Source organism: Neodiprion virginianus, chromosome 5 (genome assembly GCF_021901495.1).
Source record: "Neodiprion virginianus isolate iyNeoVirg1 chromosome 5, iyNeoVirg1.1, whole genome shotgun sequence".
In the NCBI taxonomy this organism is placed as follows: Eukaryota; Metazoa; Arthropoda; class Insecta; order Hymenoptera; family Diprionidae; genus Neodiprion; species Neodiprion virginianus.
The window spans coordinates 22,409,480-22,427,096 of NC_060881.1; the positions used below are offsets into that span (position 1 = coordinate 22,409,480).

The 17,617-nt window shown below is 41.3% G+C and overlaps 3 protein-coding genes across 5 annotated transcripts; 1 reads left to right on the forward strand and 2 right to left on the reverse strand.

The window, feature by feature from the left end:
- Window positions 1–1,181: 1,181 nt before the first annotated feature.
- LOC124304911 (TATA box-binding protein-like 1) lies at window positions 1,182–6,402 on the reverse strand. 3 transcript variants are annotated; one of them, XM_046763719.1, is made up of 6 exons: window positions 6,120–6,402; window positions 5,548–5,689; window positions 5,134–5,460; window positions 4,792–5,042; window positions 4,589–4,683; window positions 1,182–4,403 (listed from the first exon to the last, which is right to left on the reverse strand). In XM_046763719.1, exons 3-6 carry the CDS (start codon window positions 5,446–5,448, stop codon window positions 4,162–4,164), a joined length of 903 nt encoding a protein of 300 aa, XP_046619675.1. In that variant the 5' UTR covers window positions 5,449–5,460; window positions 5,548–5,689; window positions 6,120–6,402; the 3' UTR covers window positions 1,182–4,161. The 3 variants fall into 3 exon arrangements, with proteins under 3 accessions (XP_046619675.1, XP_046619673.1, XP_046619672.1); XM_046763717.1 differs by having other exon boundaries at window positions 5,538–5,689; XM_046763716.1 differs by having other exon boundaries at window positions 5,585–5,689; window positions 6,120–6,400.
- Window positions 6,403–9,661: 3,259 nt separating this feature from the next.
- Window positions 9,662–11,363, forward strand: LOC124304915 (uncharacterized). Its single transcript, XM_046763725.1, has 4 exons — window positions 9,662–9,680; window positions 10,203–10,330; window positions 10,422–10,566; window positions 10,704–11,363. The coding sequence occupies exons 2-4, from the start codon at window positions 10,275–10,277 to the stop codon at window positions 10,902–10,904; spliced, it is 402 nt and encodes a 133-aa protein (XP_046619681.1). The 5' UTR covers window positions 9,662–9,680; window positions 10,203–10,274; the 3' UTR covers window positions 10,905–11,363.
- An 833-nt stretch (window positions 11,364–12,196) lies between these two features.
- On the reverse strand, window positions 12,197–16,226 carry LOC124304896 (uncharacterized). Its single transcript, XM_046763672.1, has 4 exons — window positions 15,833–16,226; window positions 14,771–15,562; window positions 14,541–14,672; window positions 12,197–14,457 (listed from the first exon to the last, which is right to left on the reverse strand). The coding sequence occupies exons 1-4, from the start codon at window positions 16,173–16,175 to the stop codon at window positions 13,274–13,276; spliced, it is 2,451 nt and encodes an 816-aa protein (XP_046619628.1). The 5' UTR covers window positions 16,176–16,226; the 3' UTR covers window positions 12,197–13,273.
- Between the last annotated feature and the right edge of the window lie 1,391 nt (window positions 16,227–17,617).

Sequence of the window (17,617 nt, forward strand, 5' to 3'; positions counted from 1 at the left end):
TGTGGTAACTTATGAAGGGATAGCTCTTCCTGATTTACTTTAATAATAATTAGGTTTGCCTACGGCAAGACTGAATATTATATGCTTGATAGCATGGTGGTCAGAAGGACGGTATTTGACAATGCTGGATCGTCGTTGACAAGTCGGTTTTGATATTGATAATGATTCGTTTAGTTAGAACTAAGACAGAATATTATTTCGTGATAGCAAGGTAGTCGGAAGGACTTAGATAATAGTTCGGTTTACCTATGGTTAGACTGAACATTGTTTACGTGATAGCCTGGTCGTCAGAGGGACGGTGTTCGACAATGCGGAGTCGTCGCTGACAGTTGGTTTCGATATTAATAATTATTCGTTTAGTTAGTACTAAGACGGAATATTATTTGTGTGATAGCATAGTAGTCAGAAGGACTTGGATAGTAGTTCAGTTTGCGTATGGCAAGACTGAATATTGTTGGCGTGGTAGTCAAATGAAAGGGAATTCTACGCAAACATACCTTCACCTGTATTAAGACATTCAGTCGCAATGACCGAGACTCTCTACAAGTTCAAGTGCCCTACCTATGGGTCAGAGGATTGTGAGACGATCACCGTATCTGAGCTATGAGGTCAGACGCAATGCTGTTCTTCACTCAGACACGGCTCCCTAGTACCTAAGGACTTTTTATTGAAAACAAGTAAAAATGTTAATACGTTGAATGCCCTCCTTTGATGGGAAGTGGTGTGTGAGGATTCCTGGAAGGACAACTCCACGTCTCCTGATCGTGGGTCCGTCGATATCCGGCTCCTCGTATACGTGGGATGCTCCGTGAATGTAACCACGGATGGGTCCTCGCGTTGAATCGTTCGTAGATCTACCTGGGCGTGTGGCTCAATAGATGATAGATAGCTAGATCCACGTTTGCGCTCGTCTTTTATGCTCTTACTGTCTAGTTTCGCCGTTTTCGGGGATAGAGATTGGTCGCGTCCCCTGAGGAAGGGGTACGGTAAATCATGCGATTTGGTTGGATTACCGGTGTGTGGTGGGGTTATCGAGTGGGTAGTGAGGTTTGGGCTTGTCACCACCAAGCATAATATTTGGGGGCACGCGCCGAACTCTAGGTGTCGGTACGCCAGCCAGGCGTCCCGTCACAGTCGTATGCATCCGTATACATGATAGGTACATTATAAATACACAGATATATACTTATGCGTCTTTATTGTTCAATTTTGTACGCAAATAGGGTATTTGATAGACGTATTTTTAACATTATTGATACCATATCACTAATTAAACGCGCGATGACGATGCCGATGTCGACGACGATGACGATAATGACTATAAAGAGTAATCAATTAATTATAGCATACTTCATTTTTTTTTCACTTTTGTCTTTCGTCTTTACGCAAAAAAATTTTTTTTATCTCCGTTTACATTTTATTAATTTATCATTACATCTCACTCAACAGTCTTGTGTACATCTTTTATTTTACCTTTTAACTATTATTTATGTCGTTTTAATTATTATTAATATTATTTTTATTAGAGAGATCTCACCGAATCATCGATTATTACTATTCAATCCACGCTTCTGATAATGCAGTTTTACGTACGGCGGCTCGGTTAATTTCAAAACTCGCTTAAAAATCGTCACATACCTACATAATAAGTTGCTAGGTACAATAATCGTATGCATGTATGTATAACGTTACGCTCAGAGAATCATCAGGTGCCATTTCTCTTCTCTTTACATTATACATTTATATTTAAGATCTACTCTTTATGCTATACCATTTTCAGTATATCGATAATAATATTCAATTTTCAGATATAATTGTGTTTTTGTTCCTCCCCGGATCAATTGTCAATGATTTTATTACGATGCTACTTTTTATACATAGTACATATTTTATACACAGGAATCTAATTAATGCACCGCTAAGGCTCGCACATATAACAAAATTGCTTTATTTTCGACGTTCACTGTGTACATATACATACATACATATAATGATACACTCGCGCACGCAAATACATATATATATATGTGTGTATAAATACATATATACCTATGTGTGTATGTATATATATATATATATATATGCGTGTGCGAGGATGATATTCATTCAAGTAATTACAACTAGCTACAATGACACATGGGCGGAGGGGGGATGATAACGCGATACCCCATTTAAATGTTTCTTATAGCATTATAATATCGTGATACGCGTCGCGGGGTACATTTGAAATTCGGCGCACCCAGTATAACTACTAATATTTATACCTTTTAAATAGTCGGATATGAGATATTGCCCTGGATTACGGCACCGTTTCTTCCCCCCTACTCTGACAATTTTCTCGCGTTTTACGGTTAGTGTTTCAGGTCGGGATGAAAGTGAATTGGTGGAGGTCATCCTGGCCTGAATTTCTGCCGATTTCAACGAAAGAGATGAAACAAATATAGTTTTAAAAAGTACACGAATTAACAGGGAAGAGAAGTGGTGGCGATATTGCGGAACATACACGGATGGATATAATATTCGTTAAAAGGGAAGAATATTCACTGCGAACGCTATTCTCTCTCTATTGATTCATTTGAAAAAAATTATTTCATAACGAATTAGAGAGGAGAAAAAGATCTAGTTCGCGGGACAGACTCGACAATAATAAACAGTTTCGCACGAGTATTTATGTGTATTTATTAACTGCGTAAATATCATTAGAGAAATCTCTGTTGACGCCTATGAGGCTGGTTAACCCTTACTAACGGCCAAAGACCGAATATTAGGGTACAATTGTGTATTCATGAAATGTAGACAATGGTTTACTCAGAATGAATTTTCTCTGGGCTAAATCGTTCGAATTAATGTAATAAGGTCGCATTGTGTTTCCGTTTCCGCTTTTTTTTTCTAAACCTCGACGTTGAGATTCTGTTACACACATAATCAATAAAGGATTATAGCATTTTCCTTAATTGTTTGATAGTTGAATAATCATTTCTCCTGAAATTTTTGACCGTATATCGGGATCTGGAAGATCGTTGGGTTTCGTGTAGGCAAACATGCAAAAATACCTATTTGCGTCGCTGTATGGTTCGCCAGGAATTGGCGAAAGACTCACTGAATCCTCCCTCGCTTCCTGACTTTTTCGCTTACTACCTTTCTACCGAATCTTTCTAATATCATGGGTCGTTGAAGAAGTTTGTAATACTTATCGAAGGCTCGATATTATATTAATTTTTGCACGTTTGCAAGTTGTATTTGAGTGATAACTGCGTATGAATCGAGCCGGGCCACGCGGACCTGACACCAGATTTAAATTTTGGTAGTTTTTCTATGCCCGTGAGCCGGTGCAACGATGTATCGTTACAAGCAAAGGTAGCGAGTGCCAGTTGGAATTACAATTTTACAAAAGAAACTATAGGCTTCCATACTTTTTGCTAAACAATTGCAATCGACTGATCACTGTTTGTAATTACGAAAAAAAGCGAGGACGTATGGATAATGAGAAAACTTATTCTTATAATGAACAAAATCTTCAGCTGTACAAGTAATGTTCTACACAAAAACAATAACTTTGCCTCCAATTTTGAACATCCATCTTTGGCACGGTAGATTATTACAGGAAACAAAAAAAAAATAAAAATAAAAACTATAATAATACGCACGGGGGAGCGTCACAAATTTTCTTGACATTTGCATTGACTGGGCGTCGTAAGACGAAACACCACAGTTTCATTTATGGCCAGCTAAGTCAGCAAGCACCAATGCAGCCCCTTGGATCGTATGATTATCGAGTAAATTGATTGAAAGAACTTAATTCGAATACAACACACTCGACTAGTCATCTGAGCTTTTACCTTGCACTCCTTTACCCTTAAGAATTGCAGGAGCCATGAGTCAAGCATCGCGATATCGTACGCGCATTCCCAACTCTCTTCTCTCCTCTCTGTCTCTATTTCTCTACTTTTCTTTCCCTTCCAAACCAACCACTCTCTTTCTCTTTTTCGTCAGTCACGCATTGGCTCAAAACAACATAAATTATGCACACCACGGTCTTGCCACTTTGCCACGGCTACTGCTCCGCTCTGGCGCGATTGTCCGACACACATTAAAATAGCACATCGTATTTGTGTTGTCTCTGAGAAACGTGAGCTAGCACTCTCAGGCGACAAAGGCAGATCAGTTCCAGCTTGCGTCGCTGGCGTCGCCTTCGTCATCTGAGCCCATCGCGTCATCATCCGGCACCGGCACTATCTCCGGCGGAAAGGCACCGGTGCAATTGCCGGTCCGCTTGTTTCCCGCCAGGCCCCGCTTCTTGATTTGCAGGGCGAGCTGGTCCTCCGGGGTTCGTTCCTTGCGAAACTCGTAGACTAGTGGAAAGATGTGTTCGATCGCTGCCTGTACTGCCGCTACGCTTGGAGCTGCAATAAGGTGATTGCTGAGATGCAAGTAAAAAGTTTTTCAGAATGATAAAGGCAGAGTTACCCATCACGTAACTAATTTTATCAATAGTCCAAGCTTTTTTTGAACATACTATATGTTGAGATATCCCTAAATTGAACGCAACCAATTTTACTGTTACTATTGTTTATACTTAAGTACAAACCAGTCACAGTAACGCTTCCCGTTGAGAATATCTTGAGAGTGGCCTTTGGCTCCTTCAGTTTGTATGTAACTCCAGGATGAATCTCCGGCTCGTAACTGTTGCGGAAAGATTGAAGAAGGTATGCAAATGTTAGGACTATATATACAGAAAATCGGGGATTGTACAAGCTTCTGATTGTGAGCCTCAAATATCGTCAAACTTACTCCGCAATATCCTTGTGCCGGACAGAGAATGATGTGATCTTTATGGCGAATGGCATACAGCAAGTCCCCAGCACGTTGACTACCCGGAAGTTGTTGAAGCGGACTTTGAAGTCAAGCTTCTGCAGGGAGCGGGCAAAACGTCGGGCTGCGATCTTTGCTTGGTCCTCGCTTGTTGCTCCTGTGCATGTCACTTTGCCTGATGACCATATTGATGCAGTCGTATAAGGCCGGCGCAGTTTCATGGTTATCATCTGTGTAACAAGTTGGTCAAAAGTTTTTAGAATGTCTTGATCTATCAATAAGAATAATCATAGTAAAATTATTTTCGAGAAGAGCAGCTACCCCATTTTCTCTCCGGTACTCGACGTTTGATCCTTCAAGCGCGATCTTGCGCAGATTAAGGTGGCATCTGACGCTGAAACTGCACACTACGTTGTTTATCACAATGTCTATCTCGGGGGCCTCCATTTCAGCAGCCTCAGTCTCGCGAACTTCCATGTCCCCCTGTATCTCAGGCTGTTCCTGTTCCTCGGCGAGCATAACATCCTTGCTGTCCGGGTGCATTCCTGCCCTTTCCAGACTGCTGACATTGTCGACGTGATTTAGTGCTCCGTTCGTCAGGTGTTTCATGCCATTCTTTTGAATAGCAGTTGCCATAATATCAGCCACCTGAAATGTTGGACAACGAGCATAAGGATCTGGAGCAATGTCCAGGACTCATTGAAATTAACAACATATACACATTCCTCGCAGCACCTATTTTGACCTTGCTTATCAGAGCCACATCTCTCACCTTGGCTCGATCAAGCAGTTACGACCTTTTTTTATTCAATTTCGCATCATGGGGATAGTGCCTGTCGATGGGTAGTCGCTGTGCATAATGTACGGAAAGAATCCGCTGAAATAAAAACAGTAAACTCTGATAATTTACACTCTATCTCGTCGGATTATGGTTAAGCGAAATACAACAAACCGAGTATAACACAGGAAGCAAAGCAGGAGACTTTGTTGGCATTAGTGAAGCTGGGGGGTTAGATTATCAATGCAGCGAGGGTAGGAACTTGAGCCAGGTGAACAGCAACCAGAAAAAATTGATACAGAGCCACAAAGGAAAGTGGATTCTGGATGATTCTGACGAAGACGAAAGAAACGCGTACAACAGATATCGGTTAGGGTACGCAAAAAGTTTAAGGTTGACGGAAAGGAAGGAGAGCCAAAGACGGTTGCGAATTGACCACCCCTGTGAACCGGCAGCTTTTTTTAATTGATTCGAAAATCGAGAACCTCGCCGCAATGCTTGCGTGAGTGTATCTGGTGTATGTGCATACCTGCGTATTTGAGGTGAAGAACTCAATAACAAGGATCGAGGGGGCGGAGGCCCGAGATGGGGATGTCCCACAGGAGCGACGATTACTCTCTTTGCAGTCGGACAAACGAGTTAGCTTTCAGGTTTTATTAGAGGCTTCCGCTTCGGTACTGACAAGTGTGCAAGGGATACAACAAATTCGAGTCAGTAACTATTGCCATTGTTTTCGGCCATGTTCAATTGACTCGCGACACCACTGAATGCGCACAGCCTAGACAGGCCGATAAAATGATGAACAAAACAACCCGTGAATAGTGAGAACCAACCGACGTATATCGGTAAGAACTACCGACGTATATTGGAGGACTGGCAACTCCCGGCAATATCGCGCCCTCCTATTGCCCACTAGTAGGTGCCTTCACCGTTGTGGCGCTGGTAGTTTTCGGTCTTGTTTTTTTTTTTTAAGTTTTTAACCTATTAAGGTGGTCACAGTCGATTTTCCTGAAATGGGAACTAAAATAACCATACTGTTAATCCATATTTGAAAATCGAACGTATTTTAAATTCCGTTTGTTTATATCGTTTGCACGGTTATGTTGAACACCCAGGCAAAGTGACTACTAGCGCAACACAGTCAAAACGACAGTACAACGCGGAACTAGCCGACAATAAGGGAGACCGATTATAAAGCTGCTTTTTCACGAGCAGCAAACAGCAGGATGCTACAGCAGCAAAAATACTCTGATTGGTCAATGATGGTGTTTCCATCATATAGCCAAACTTATTCTAATCTTTCGGCCTACGTACGGCGAGGGCATAACGGAAAACACACACCCCATTATGTATGAAAAACGCAGAAGGTGGCTGTCGCCCAATGTTGACGTCATAACTCGAACTTTAATGCAATTTTGTAATTTTAATAAATCAGAACAAGGTGTTGATTATCAAACAATTCCAACAATAAATTATTACGCTACGAAAAATTCTCTATCGATATGTGATGGAATTTATTGAAAATATTCAAATTTATGTATGACTGTCGGCTAGATACGTGTAGAATTTTTTATTATTTTTTTAAAAACATAGGTTCACTATCAAACAATTATAAGTGCACTACAATCATCTACAGACGAACTGCGAATGATTTCATTAATTATATTATATTACATTGATGGTTTGTCGGCTAAATTCATATTAATATTAGGCATGCACTTGTAATGCTGGCTGCATTAACCTTCTAAGTAACACAGTCTTCGCAATGGTAAGCCCAAGCCAATACTTAGCCTGTGTGTACTTACCGACTTACAGCGTTACCGACTTGTCGGCGATACAAGAAATTAATACCGAAAATAAATTTCTTCCAAAATTCGTAGCAAAACAGTGATTTAATTAAAGTATAGGTACCTGAGAGAAGAATGTATACATAGATCATAAATAATAATAGATCAGATGTAATAATGATGCAGAGACCAAAAAGTATATAGGTATGTATATGCGGTCCATGTACGATATTAATTAATATATATGATCCATTTACGATTAATACGTGATGCATACGATAAATTTTATAATTTTCCAGGCGACAAACTAGATTATCTACAATAATACGTCTATAATATGAAAACAGAAGAATTATTCATTTCGAAATGGGATTCTACTCGACACGCGCTCGATGTATTTAATAACATCAATATTCATAATTATTCCAACAACTTTTCAGGTTCTCTCTCAATCTTTAATTTTCGTAGGCATAGAATCGAAACGCTGTTTTAGCTATTCGCAAGTGAAGTATCTACGTTGGATAGTATTTAACGCAGCGTCCTGATTTAAAGACCTAAAAAGGTGATTGTCGGCGATTTTTTGTTTTTTGATAAGGAGAGAAAGAACGAAGCTTCTTAAAACTTCGAGTGAATTTTAACACATTTGAAAGGTACGAGCAAAAATTTTTATCATCCAACTGTCGCAGAACCGCAGCGTTATTAGCTGACCCGTTAACTGAAAAATATATCTTTAGGCAACGGCTGACCATCGAAGGGCCTAGTCGCTTCAGTCTGGAATCGGCAGGAAAGATAAAGTGTGTATTTCTTGTCTGAAATGTAAAAACTAGAATTATTTTTAATTCGCACATCATTTTACTATCGATGTACCAAAAAAAGAATTGGCTGCTAATTCTAGCTGCTATCTTTAGCCTCGTGGAACTTTTTTTTGGACGACCAACGCGAAGCGAGATAATCGACAAAAAACAAAAACACGAATGTCGGCCAGTTGATGGACATTTTTGAAACCTTCCGACTAAATCAATTCACCAACATTATAACATGTTACTGGCGGCGCCTACCTGTACCTATTGAAAAAAATTCACGACTCCGTTAAGTTCTTTGCACCATTTCCTAGTTTGATATGACTACGGCACATGAGATGACAATTGGAGGTGGTTGGCGGAGGTGGTCAGAAGTGGTTGGGGGTGACCAAGGAGCACGAGAAGGAGGACAAGGACGAGGTGTATGAGGAGGACGGAGGTGGTAGGAGGTGGTAGGAGATGTTCGGGGGTGGTTGGCGGTGGTTGTTGGAGGTAGTTGGCGGTGAACGCGGTGATCGTTGGAGGCGGTTGGCGGTGGACGCGGTTTCGCGTCTCCTCACGGGGATGATCGAGCTGATCGAAATTTTTAAGTCTGTATGTGAAAAGTCGAAGTGTATCAACGAGTGGACCCACGCATACCTGTCGTTTGATCGGTTTAACCGACCCTGCAGCAGCATGCAACCATTATGCCCAATTCTGTCGTACAGCACTGCCGATTACAGTCATGCACGTTCTGATGCTACGGGAAATGTTACCTGGGTCCTGTCAGCTGAGCAGCAGTGTTGGACGGTTAAATTCAACTCCAAAATTGACAAAAACAATTCTTTGACGTTCACCACAATTTCAGCACAGGAAATGTAAAACCGAACAAACGCCTTCTGCAAGCAGTTATAGCGGTTCCGACGTAGTATTTCCTGTAGCATCCGATCATGCAAGCCTGAACGACAGACGAGTCTGCTCACGGATATACTTCGACTTTTTGGCACATCCTCGATTGGGGAATAGCCACCGGGAAGAAGAAAATATATTTCGACTTCTTACATACAGGTGGCGATTCAACGGTTCTTCCTTGTTACTTTCTCACGAATGCACAAACTATAATGAGATTCGTACATAAGCTTGATTGATGCACGTTTATGTATGTGAAAACAGCGCTATAGTGAACAGCTGTAGAAAAATGGTGGGAAAATGCTGATTGCATGTTAATCAGAACGTTTATGGTGAAGTGGCTCAGTGATCGGAGATACTTTTTTTTTTATGCGGTAGAGCGTAACATGTCATTTGTCGCAAATCTGCAGCAAGCTTCTTTCGAAAGCTCACATATGCAAGTCTTCCTACAACTGCGGAAACAGACAAACATAGTGGTCTGCCGGCAGAGTCATGCATGCGTCCAGGTGATGGCTATTACGTGAATTTGTGACAGAACGCTACCTGGGTTGTAGTTGACATGGCACTGATCTAAATCGAGCTGAAGGAGCCTCAAGACCTGCTAGCAATTTCTGGGTAAGTTTTTGTCTACCAACAGACTGTGACTCAAATTTTTCTTTATTTTCCAAGCGAACCGCTCAGGAAAATATTCTGGGCACCACGCAACCAACTCTAATCTTTCTTATCAGGGAATGATTTTTGCAAGGCGCAAGTTTGCCAGCTGGGGATTTAAAATGCATAAACAGAAGAATAAGAATTGACTGCAGAGTTTTGAATGTGCTGAATTGATATTGAGAATTCAAATACTGAACTGATCGTATTACTCGTTCAAACGTTGTGCATACGAGGCTGCACCCGCAGTCAGAAACCGGTAACACACATAATATAAGATACCGAGATAATTCCACGCACTGGAATCACCTCTTCACAGTTCGTTTTTCAATCCAAACAATCAAACAACCATTGTGATACTTGAGCTATATCATGTACTGGAATCACTTTCTCGAATCAAGTTACATTAAATAAACAGTAATACAGAATTTAATCCGGGTAGCTACCGCTGATATATAAGGTAATCATGGCATCGCGCTATTCCAGACTGCATCAGACCGCTTGGGCCGCATATTACCGGCTGGTTATCAACCTAAGGTCCTTACAACGTTACAAAAAATGGCCAAGTATCTCATCTTCGTCGTAACTATATTTCACATCGTTGTATCAGCTGTGTAAGTCCGTGTCCATGTACTTTTTACAAGATACATACACGTATCTAAATGTACGTATAATTTTCGAAAACTTGTCAAATGTTATTTTTAGCCAAGCGCAAGCGGCCCAAAGTGGATGCAACTGTGCAGTCTTTCCGATGAACAGTCAAACGCCAATAATCGAGCAATCGCTGCAGTACAACGTGAGCTGTGACGAGGAGGGGGCTGAGATCTGTTCCCAACTCTGCGTGGCTCTGGTAAACATTATACTTGAGTGAAACAAATAACGTCGGAACTTAGAAAAATGTTCGTTTCGCTTGAGTTCCCATGGAAAATGAATAAGAGTAAAATGACAAATACCGTTTTGATGAAATAAATTGTATTTGCAACGCAGGCTCAAGGTGCAAAGGACAAGGCACCGGCAATGATTTGCGAGAAGTTTGGCGCTCTTGTGAGCAGCCTGACACCTGCCGTCTTCGCGAGATCCTGCGGCAGCAAAGACGAGTGGAAGTTCACCGGGCTAAAGAGCCCGGAACCGATTTGCTGTCTTGACGCGAAGGAGACAGCGTGTGAGGACTCGAATACTTCAGCCTAGTGTCGAATCTATCGTATCGTGTAATGCCCACGTTTGTAGTAGCTTGGAGCGCATCTGCCCGTTACACATGTATCATTAAAACAAAAATAAACTTTATTAATGCACATTACACATGTACATGTCTTTGCACGATAATATTTATAAGAGACGATGAAAATATTTACATAGACAGATAGAATCGATATTATGTGTGTGTGTGTATATATATATTAAAGCGGTTCATAAAAGAAAGATTTTTTTCAGTGCGGATTCGTCATAAAACTGTTGTTTATGATGGAAAAAAAATCTCCTGAAAATTTGACTTCGATCGGATAAGATTTCGATGTCCAGCTTTCGAGTTTTCATTTTTACAGCGTATTAAGTAAAACATGAAAAAAATGCTTAATTTAATTCACCGTCCATTTCGGGTGAAAATATAGACAAATATGAAAAATATCAAGAGACATTTGTAGTCAATAATATTTAGTACAAAAAAAGTCTCTAGATATGTTATTCAATTTTGCATATTTCGAGAATTACTGTAACTTAAAACTGACAAAAGTGAAAAATCAAAAATAATTGTATTGAATTCAGAATAAATAAAGGTTTTTATCATTTTCTGTTTCTAAAATATCCTGTTACCTATAACGAAAAAGGTCTCGTGATATTTTTCATTTTCGTCTATATTTTCACACGAAATCGACAATGAATTCGGGTAAGCATTTTTTTTACGTATTATTTCAATGTAAAAACGAAACCTCGAAAGCAGGACCTCTAAATGTTATCCGATCGAGCTCAAATTTGCAGCAGATTTTTTTCATCATAAATAACAGTTTTATGAGGAATGCATATTGAATATCATTTTTTTTTCCGGTGAGCCACTCTATAGACACACGTACACACATATATGTGTGTGTGTGCGTATATATATATATATACCTTTGTAATACTCGGAAATAATATTAATTTGAAAAGAAAGAGGATATGATTTTTTTAAAGTCAACCGCAGTTAAATTTATTAGGATGGAAAATAAAGCATCTCGTGTTAGATTTACCTGCGTTTTTTGTTTCACATAGGTATGTAGTACGAAAGTATGGTACGTTGCACAGGGGATGAATCTGCGACGGATACAACGCGTGGCTACGAATCACCTTTTGCATGATATACAGCTTGCGTGTCCTCGACGATACAGCAGAAAGCGACGAAGATAACGGGCTGCATCGATTAATTCTATTTTGCACATCCTTACAGGATGACAATTGGCTGATGATTATCTATATAATTATCTGCTATATTTGCATACCTAAAATGCTGCCTGGAAGCTATTCCGTATATTTATTGTTTTTTTCCTTTTTCATTTAAAAAAATGTTTGTTTACGGTAGTAACCGTTACCTCACCACTTCCACATGATTACAATATGATCCTACATCGTATATTATACGTACACGCATAATCGCAGAAATTGACCGATTCTAAGTCCATTCCATGTACAACTTAAATCTCCTCATTATTACACACTGTTCTTACTAAAAAATATATCATATTTCTCCTATATAGGCGTTGCGTTAGGGAAAAAGGGTAAAACACAACTACCGTGCGAATTTATGGTGTCCCAAGGGTGGTATATCACGATAAATCCGCAGATACCGGTTTGAGCCTGAAATGAAAGTAACGTTGAATTCTCATTGGCTTTCGGTTTCCTCTTCAAAATCCCAACACCTCCATCGTGCTACTTGTTATTCAACGTTCAGTTTATATTACATTCACTACGCATAATATAACTATCACGCTATAAGTCTATAATAATATAGTGTTTAGAGAGAAAATGAGACATATGTGTCGTGTTCATATAATATGTATGCAAGCTGCGATTGCATCAGGGTCGAGGGGACTCTTATGTACAAGTTGCACTTTTGTTGAAATTTATTGTTAGATTTCGGAGTTCATCCGAAAACCCAACATATACGCCATCATAAATGTATTCATCTGCTTTTTTCAGGAATCTTAAGACAGTATAACCTTCCTTGCCGAATGGCAATATTCACCGCAACTTATAATGTTCAGGTTCATTAGTTACCGTTCGACTATTGTCCGGATGACGCACATCCATTTTTTCTTTTTTGCGACACCACCAGTGAGCCGAACGATTTCCTTCAATAAAATTTTCAATCTTTTACCTTGTATAGTCAACTAACATGCGTACGGTAATAATCTATTTAACACAATAAAAATCAATTCACGCCGCTGTCGGTACACCGGCGATACATCTATGTGCGTATGTATGGCAAGGAATTAGACGAAGTATGTGTACCGCGGTCTCTCGTCTCCCCTGCCAATCAATGCGCTTTTCAAGTTGCCAATGAACGTCACTCGCGGTGATCTTCGTCATTAGACACACCGTCTTCGAGTCACACGGCGCTTTTCGTTTTCCAGCATGGAAGTCTCCTTCCCTTGGATGCGCAGCTGCTTGCTGAATCGGTCTCTGATGCCGACGCCGTCAACTGCGAGGACCTGCTCGATGTTCCTCGAGTTGAACCGACTGCGCCGAGAACCTCGAGTACGCCCGGAGATCCTCTCCATCTCGTCGAACTTTGCCTGCAGCCTCTGGGCGAGCTCAAAATCCTTTTTCTCCTGCAGGAGCAGCCTCTCTATCCGCCGCTGCTCTTGTACTTCTTCATCTTCATCCTCCTCCTCCTCCACTTCTTCTTCTAGGTCTGAACATTGCATTTCAGACTCTTGGTGGGATTTCGTCGTCGTAGTTTTTTCGCCTTTCAACTCCCCGCCGCTTCTGGTCAAGGTTCTTGTAGACTTTCTGCTACCGTAGATCGCACCCGTCTCAACCACAGACTCCGAATCAACCTGCAAATCGGTGTCCTCGTCCTCGGATCTGGTACACCTGCCTTTCTTCTGCTGGGCACCAAGTCTCGGGTTGGTCGTTTGCTTCGTAGCTGACTTAGTCGTTTCTGTGAGCGGTTTTCGTATGGTCGCACTCTTTTTTTCAGTAGCCGTGCAACGCTGCTTCTCAGGCGCTTCCGTTTTCTGCAGTTTACTCTTAACACCGCGGGACATCTTCCGTTTTTTTATCCTCTCGGCAATATTTTCGACGGCTTCGTTGGGGCCATCCAACGGGAGAGACCAAGAATTGTTACTGGAGGAATTTGAACTTGACGCCTCGTCTCCGGAGTTGTTCGTTTTTTGGTCCGTATTCGTTTCCTCCCGGTCATTGCTGGACGAGCAACGTTTCCTCCGCTTGAACTTTGCTGGGCTGTCGTACTTTTGATGTGCCATTGAAAGTGCCACGTCCTCATCGAGGATCAACTTCTTGCTCACCTTAGTACCGTTTATTATCCTGTTTATGTTTTTTGCATAGTTTTTATTACCATCGTATGGAATTTCTGTGGACAAATCCAGCCTGCGGACTGTCTCTGACACCTGAGATTTTGCTAATTTGCTCGGATTTGGCTGTGGTTGGTTCGGACAGTGTGATGTTGATGGTCTGCTTTCCGGTTCATCTTTCACAACATTGCTAGTGGTTGGACGATGCTCTAGTTTCAACATTTTCTTCGTTTTTCCTGAAAAATCAAATTTATTGTATAGTTCGGGTGGAATGTGTCACAGTATAAATGATGTGGGTAGACACAGAATAAAACATTACCTTTGAACGCGCTGTAGGACCATGTCGACAATCGTTTCAACTCCATTGCTACTGGAGGTTTGGGAATGGCGTTTTGTACTTGTTGCAATGTGGCGACAACTCTGATCAGCTTTGGGTCAATTGGGCAACCATCTGAAAACGATTTCCAACTGTAAGCCTTGCATTGTTTACTATCCAGTTCTTTTTCAATAACATGTGATGATAATTTAACATCCAGCATTAAAAATTACCTGGCGTTACTCCTAGTGGTGTCCTCGGCATTGCTTTAATGGGTTTGAAATGGTGTATCTCTATGTTTATGCTGTCATGGCTGCAGCTACTCTCTGCACTTCCAATGCGCTGGTCATCCCCGCCAGTCGCCAAGCAAACCTCAACACCGAGACTTTTCGGTTTCCTGTTTAAGACGTCGCTGGGCACATGGAGCTCCTCCTTGCTCTGAGTGCCATAGATCTTCGAAGTCGAGCAGCTGGGCTTGGACGCATAGCTCTGGGCTGGCAGTGACCTGATCTTGGTCGCGACTTGGTGTTTGGTTGACTTACTTGTAGGGCTCGTGAGCTGGTCGCATTTTGGGGACTGGAACTTGTCTGTAGGGCATTTATGGGAATTGGACATGCCTGCTTTTGCATCGGAAGCATACCTTTCCGCGCGCAGTTTAGAGATCAGAGCAATATTCGAATTCCACTCTACTCGCTCTGTCAACTTGGTCAACTCAGTCGCAGTCGACTTGGAGATTTGCATCTCTCTGTCGCATCCGGCTTCTCGCTCGTCGGCATGTTTCTCCCTCACCTTGACTTTGTCTCCAGTATGTCTCTTCGCTAAATCTTTTGCGACTGCGCGATCCTTGACCAACCGTGTGATATGTTGCCGCTCCTCTGCCTGTATCTTGTGAATCAACGCCTCGCTCGCAATTCGCTCCGCCTCTCGTAGCCGCCTTCTTTCCTCTTCTGCAAGTTCGAGTTGCGCCTCGTATTCCCGCCGAATCTCACCAGCTGCGCTCAAAATTTTGTTTGTCCTTCCAAATCCTAATGAAGGAAAAATAATGGACATTTTAAACTGGTTTGTTTACAAAATGGAAGTGGGAGGGGGAGTTGGCGTTATTGTCAGTTGCGATACAAGATTGCTTATTTGCATTACAATTCGAAGCGAGATAGGACAGCTGGAGAGATGCATGAGATCCAAGAGCGAAGCTGTGGAGCAAGCAGACTAGCCGAGGGTGAGAAAATTAAGACTCAACTTATTTTTGAACGAGATATCATTTAGAGGTTATGTTTGTTTGTGGAGTCAGGACCTACCGGAATCGAGGTCAGTGTCAACGCCGTCGTGTTTAGCTTGTATTTCCTTGGAGAACCTGGTCTTGATCAGCGTCCATAGTTCGCCGTTGACGAGAGTGTCCGACTTGGTAGCCGTCCTTAGCCAGGAACCTACTCTGACTCTGCAGAGGGGACAGCTTAGGCTGTTGTGCTGTATCGTACCGTTGAGGCACCTCAGGCAGAGGCTGTGGGCACAAGGAAGGGTCACAGGCTCGATCAGGATTCCCCTGCACACGGGGCACATCAAGTCGGCAAGATTCAATTCCGCGGACGCGCGCGAAGGAAGGTCAAACAATTTTGACGTTGGTTTCAAATACGTCGCCATTTTTCCATCGCGAGTTTTTCTCTCAACTTTTTCAACTGCTCGGGATAGCAGAAGGAACGCTTAAAACTGGGATGGCGGCTACCGCGGTCCTCGTTCCGCCGTTCCGAGCGGATCCTGATTATTTTTGACGGAGGAAATTATGAAAGCTATACCCTCTGATCCTCCTGGTCTTTATTCTTTTATCACTCGACGTGCTATTCGATCCGACTTGAATTACTTCGTATTTACACATGCATGTATCTCTTGCATAGGGTCTTCTTGTCCATGTCCACTGAAGCCCAGTATTAACGCGAGGGAATCCGCCTACAGTGTGTAGGCATTGTTTTGCTACTTCTTATGACCTGCATTTTGTAGGGTTTATGACGAAAGCAGTGTCAATTGCTTATACACAGGTGGATTTAATTTGCCCAGATACTCATGAATACTTTGCGGACTGTTATATCTCTCGATCTGTTTCAAGTATAAGGTCAGGTTTTCTATATTACCTATGTATGCAATTTTACAATGTCGGTACATATCGCATAACTTTTTATTTCATCAATTCACTTATAATAAAGTTACTTTTTATGGAATGTACAGTTTTCTGCAGAAAGACGAAACCCTAGAGTGTTGCTTATTTACTGCGTTTACGATTTTTTTCGGTCTCGCCCCCCAAGTTACCTTCAAATAATTCAAAAGCAATTACCTAATTTTTTCAGATATTTACCTCAATTCCAACACGTGCCACCAAGAGGGTGGATTTCCCCATTTAAAATACACGTGTTTCGGACACATTTTTAGCATATATTTTATTGTAAAAGTAATCATGTTCAAAGAAATCCGTATCTGTGAGGTTTTAGTGGCATTAGTGCTACTATCTGAGGAAAAATTCACATCATCATACCAGGTAATCTAGACAAATTGCACTTCCTTTAAATAAAAAGAAAAATGAGATTTCGAGGGTGTGCACTTCGTCTAGATTGCTTGATGATGACGTGAATTTTTTCTCAGTTAGTAGCACTAATGCCCGCTAAAACCTTCCAGTTACGGATTTTATTTGAACATTATTACTTTCACAATAAAATATCAGCTGAGATGTGTCCGAAACACGTGTATTTTAAATGAGGAAATCCACCATCTTGGTGGCACGTGTTAGAGTTGAGGTAAGAATGTGAAAAAATTAGGCAATTATATTTGAATTCTTTGAAGTTGATTTGGTGGGTGAAACGGAAAAAATTCGTCAACACTCTAATGTATAGCCTATTTCATACAATTGCATGATCAAATTGCTAAATGGTACAAGTTTGGAACATGTCGCACAATGTATACCTATATCGCGGTATGTCTATTTTGCAACTTTCTTCAAGGATTGGCGCAGATTTTAGCTCGCTGTATATATACGCTTGCAATCGTATACAGGTAAAATATCTAACTGCAGTAGGTCGAGCAAACAAATTTGGAAA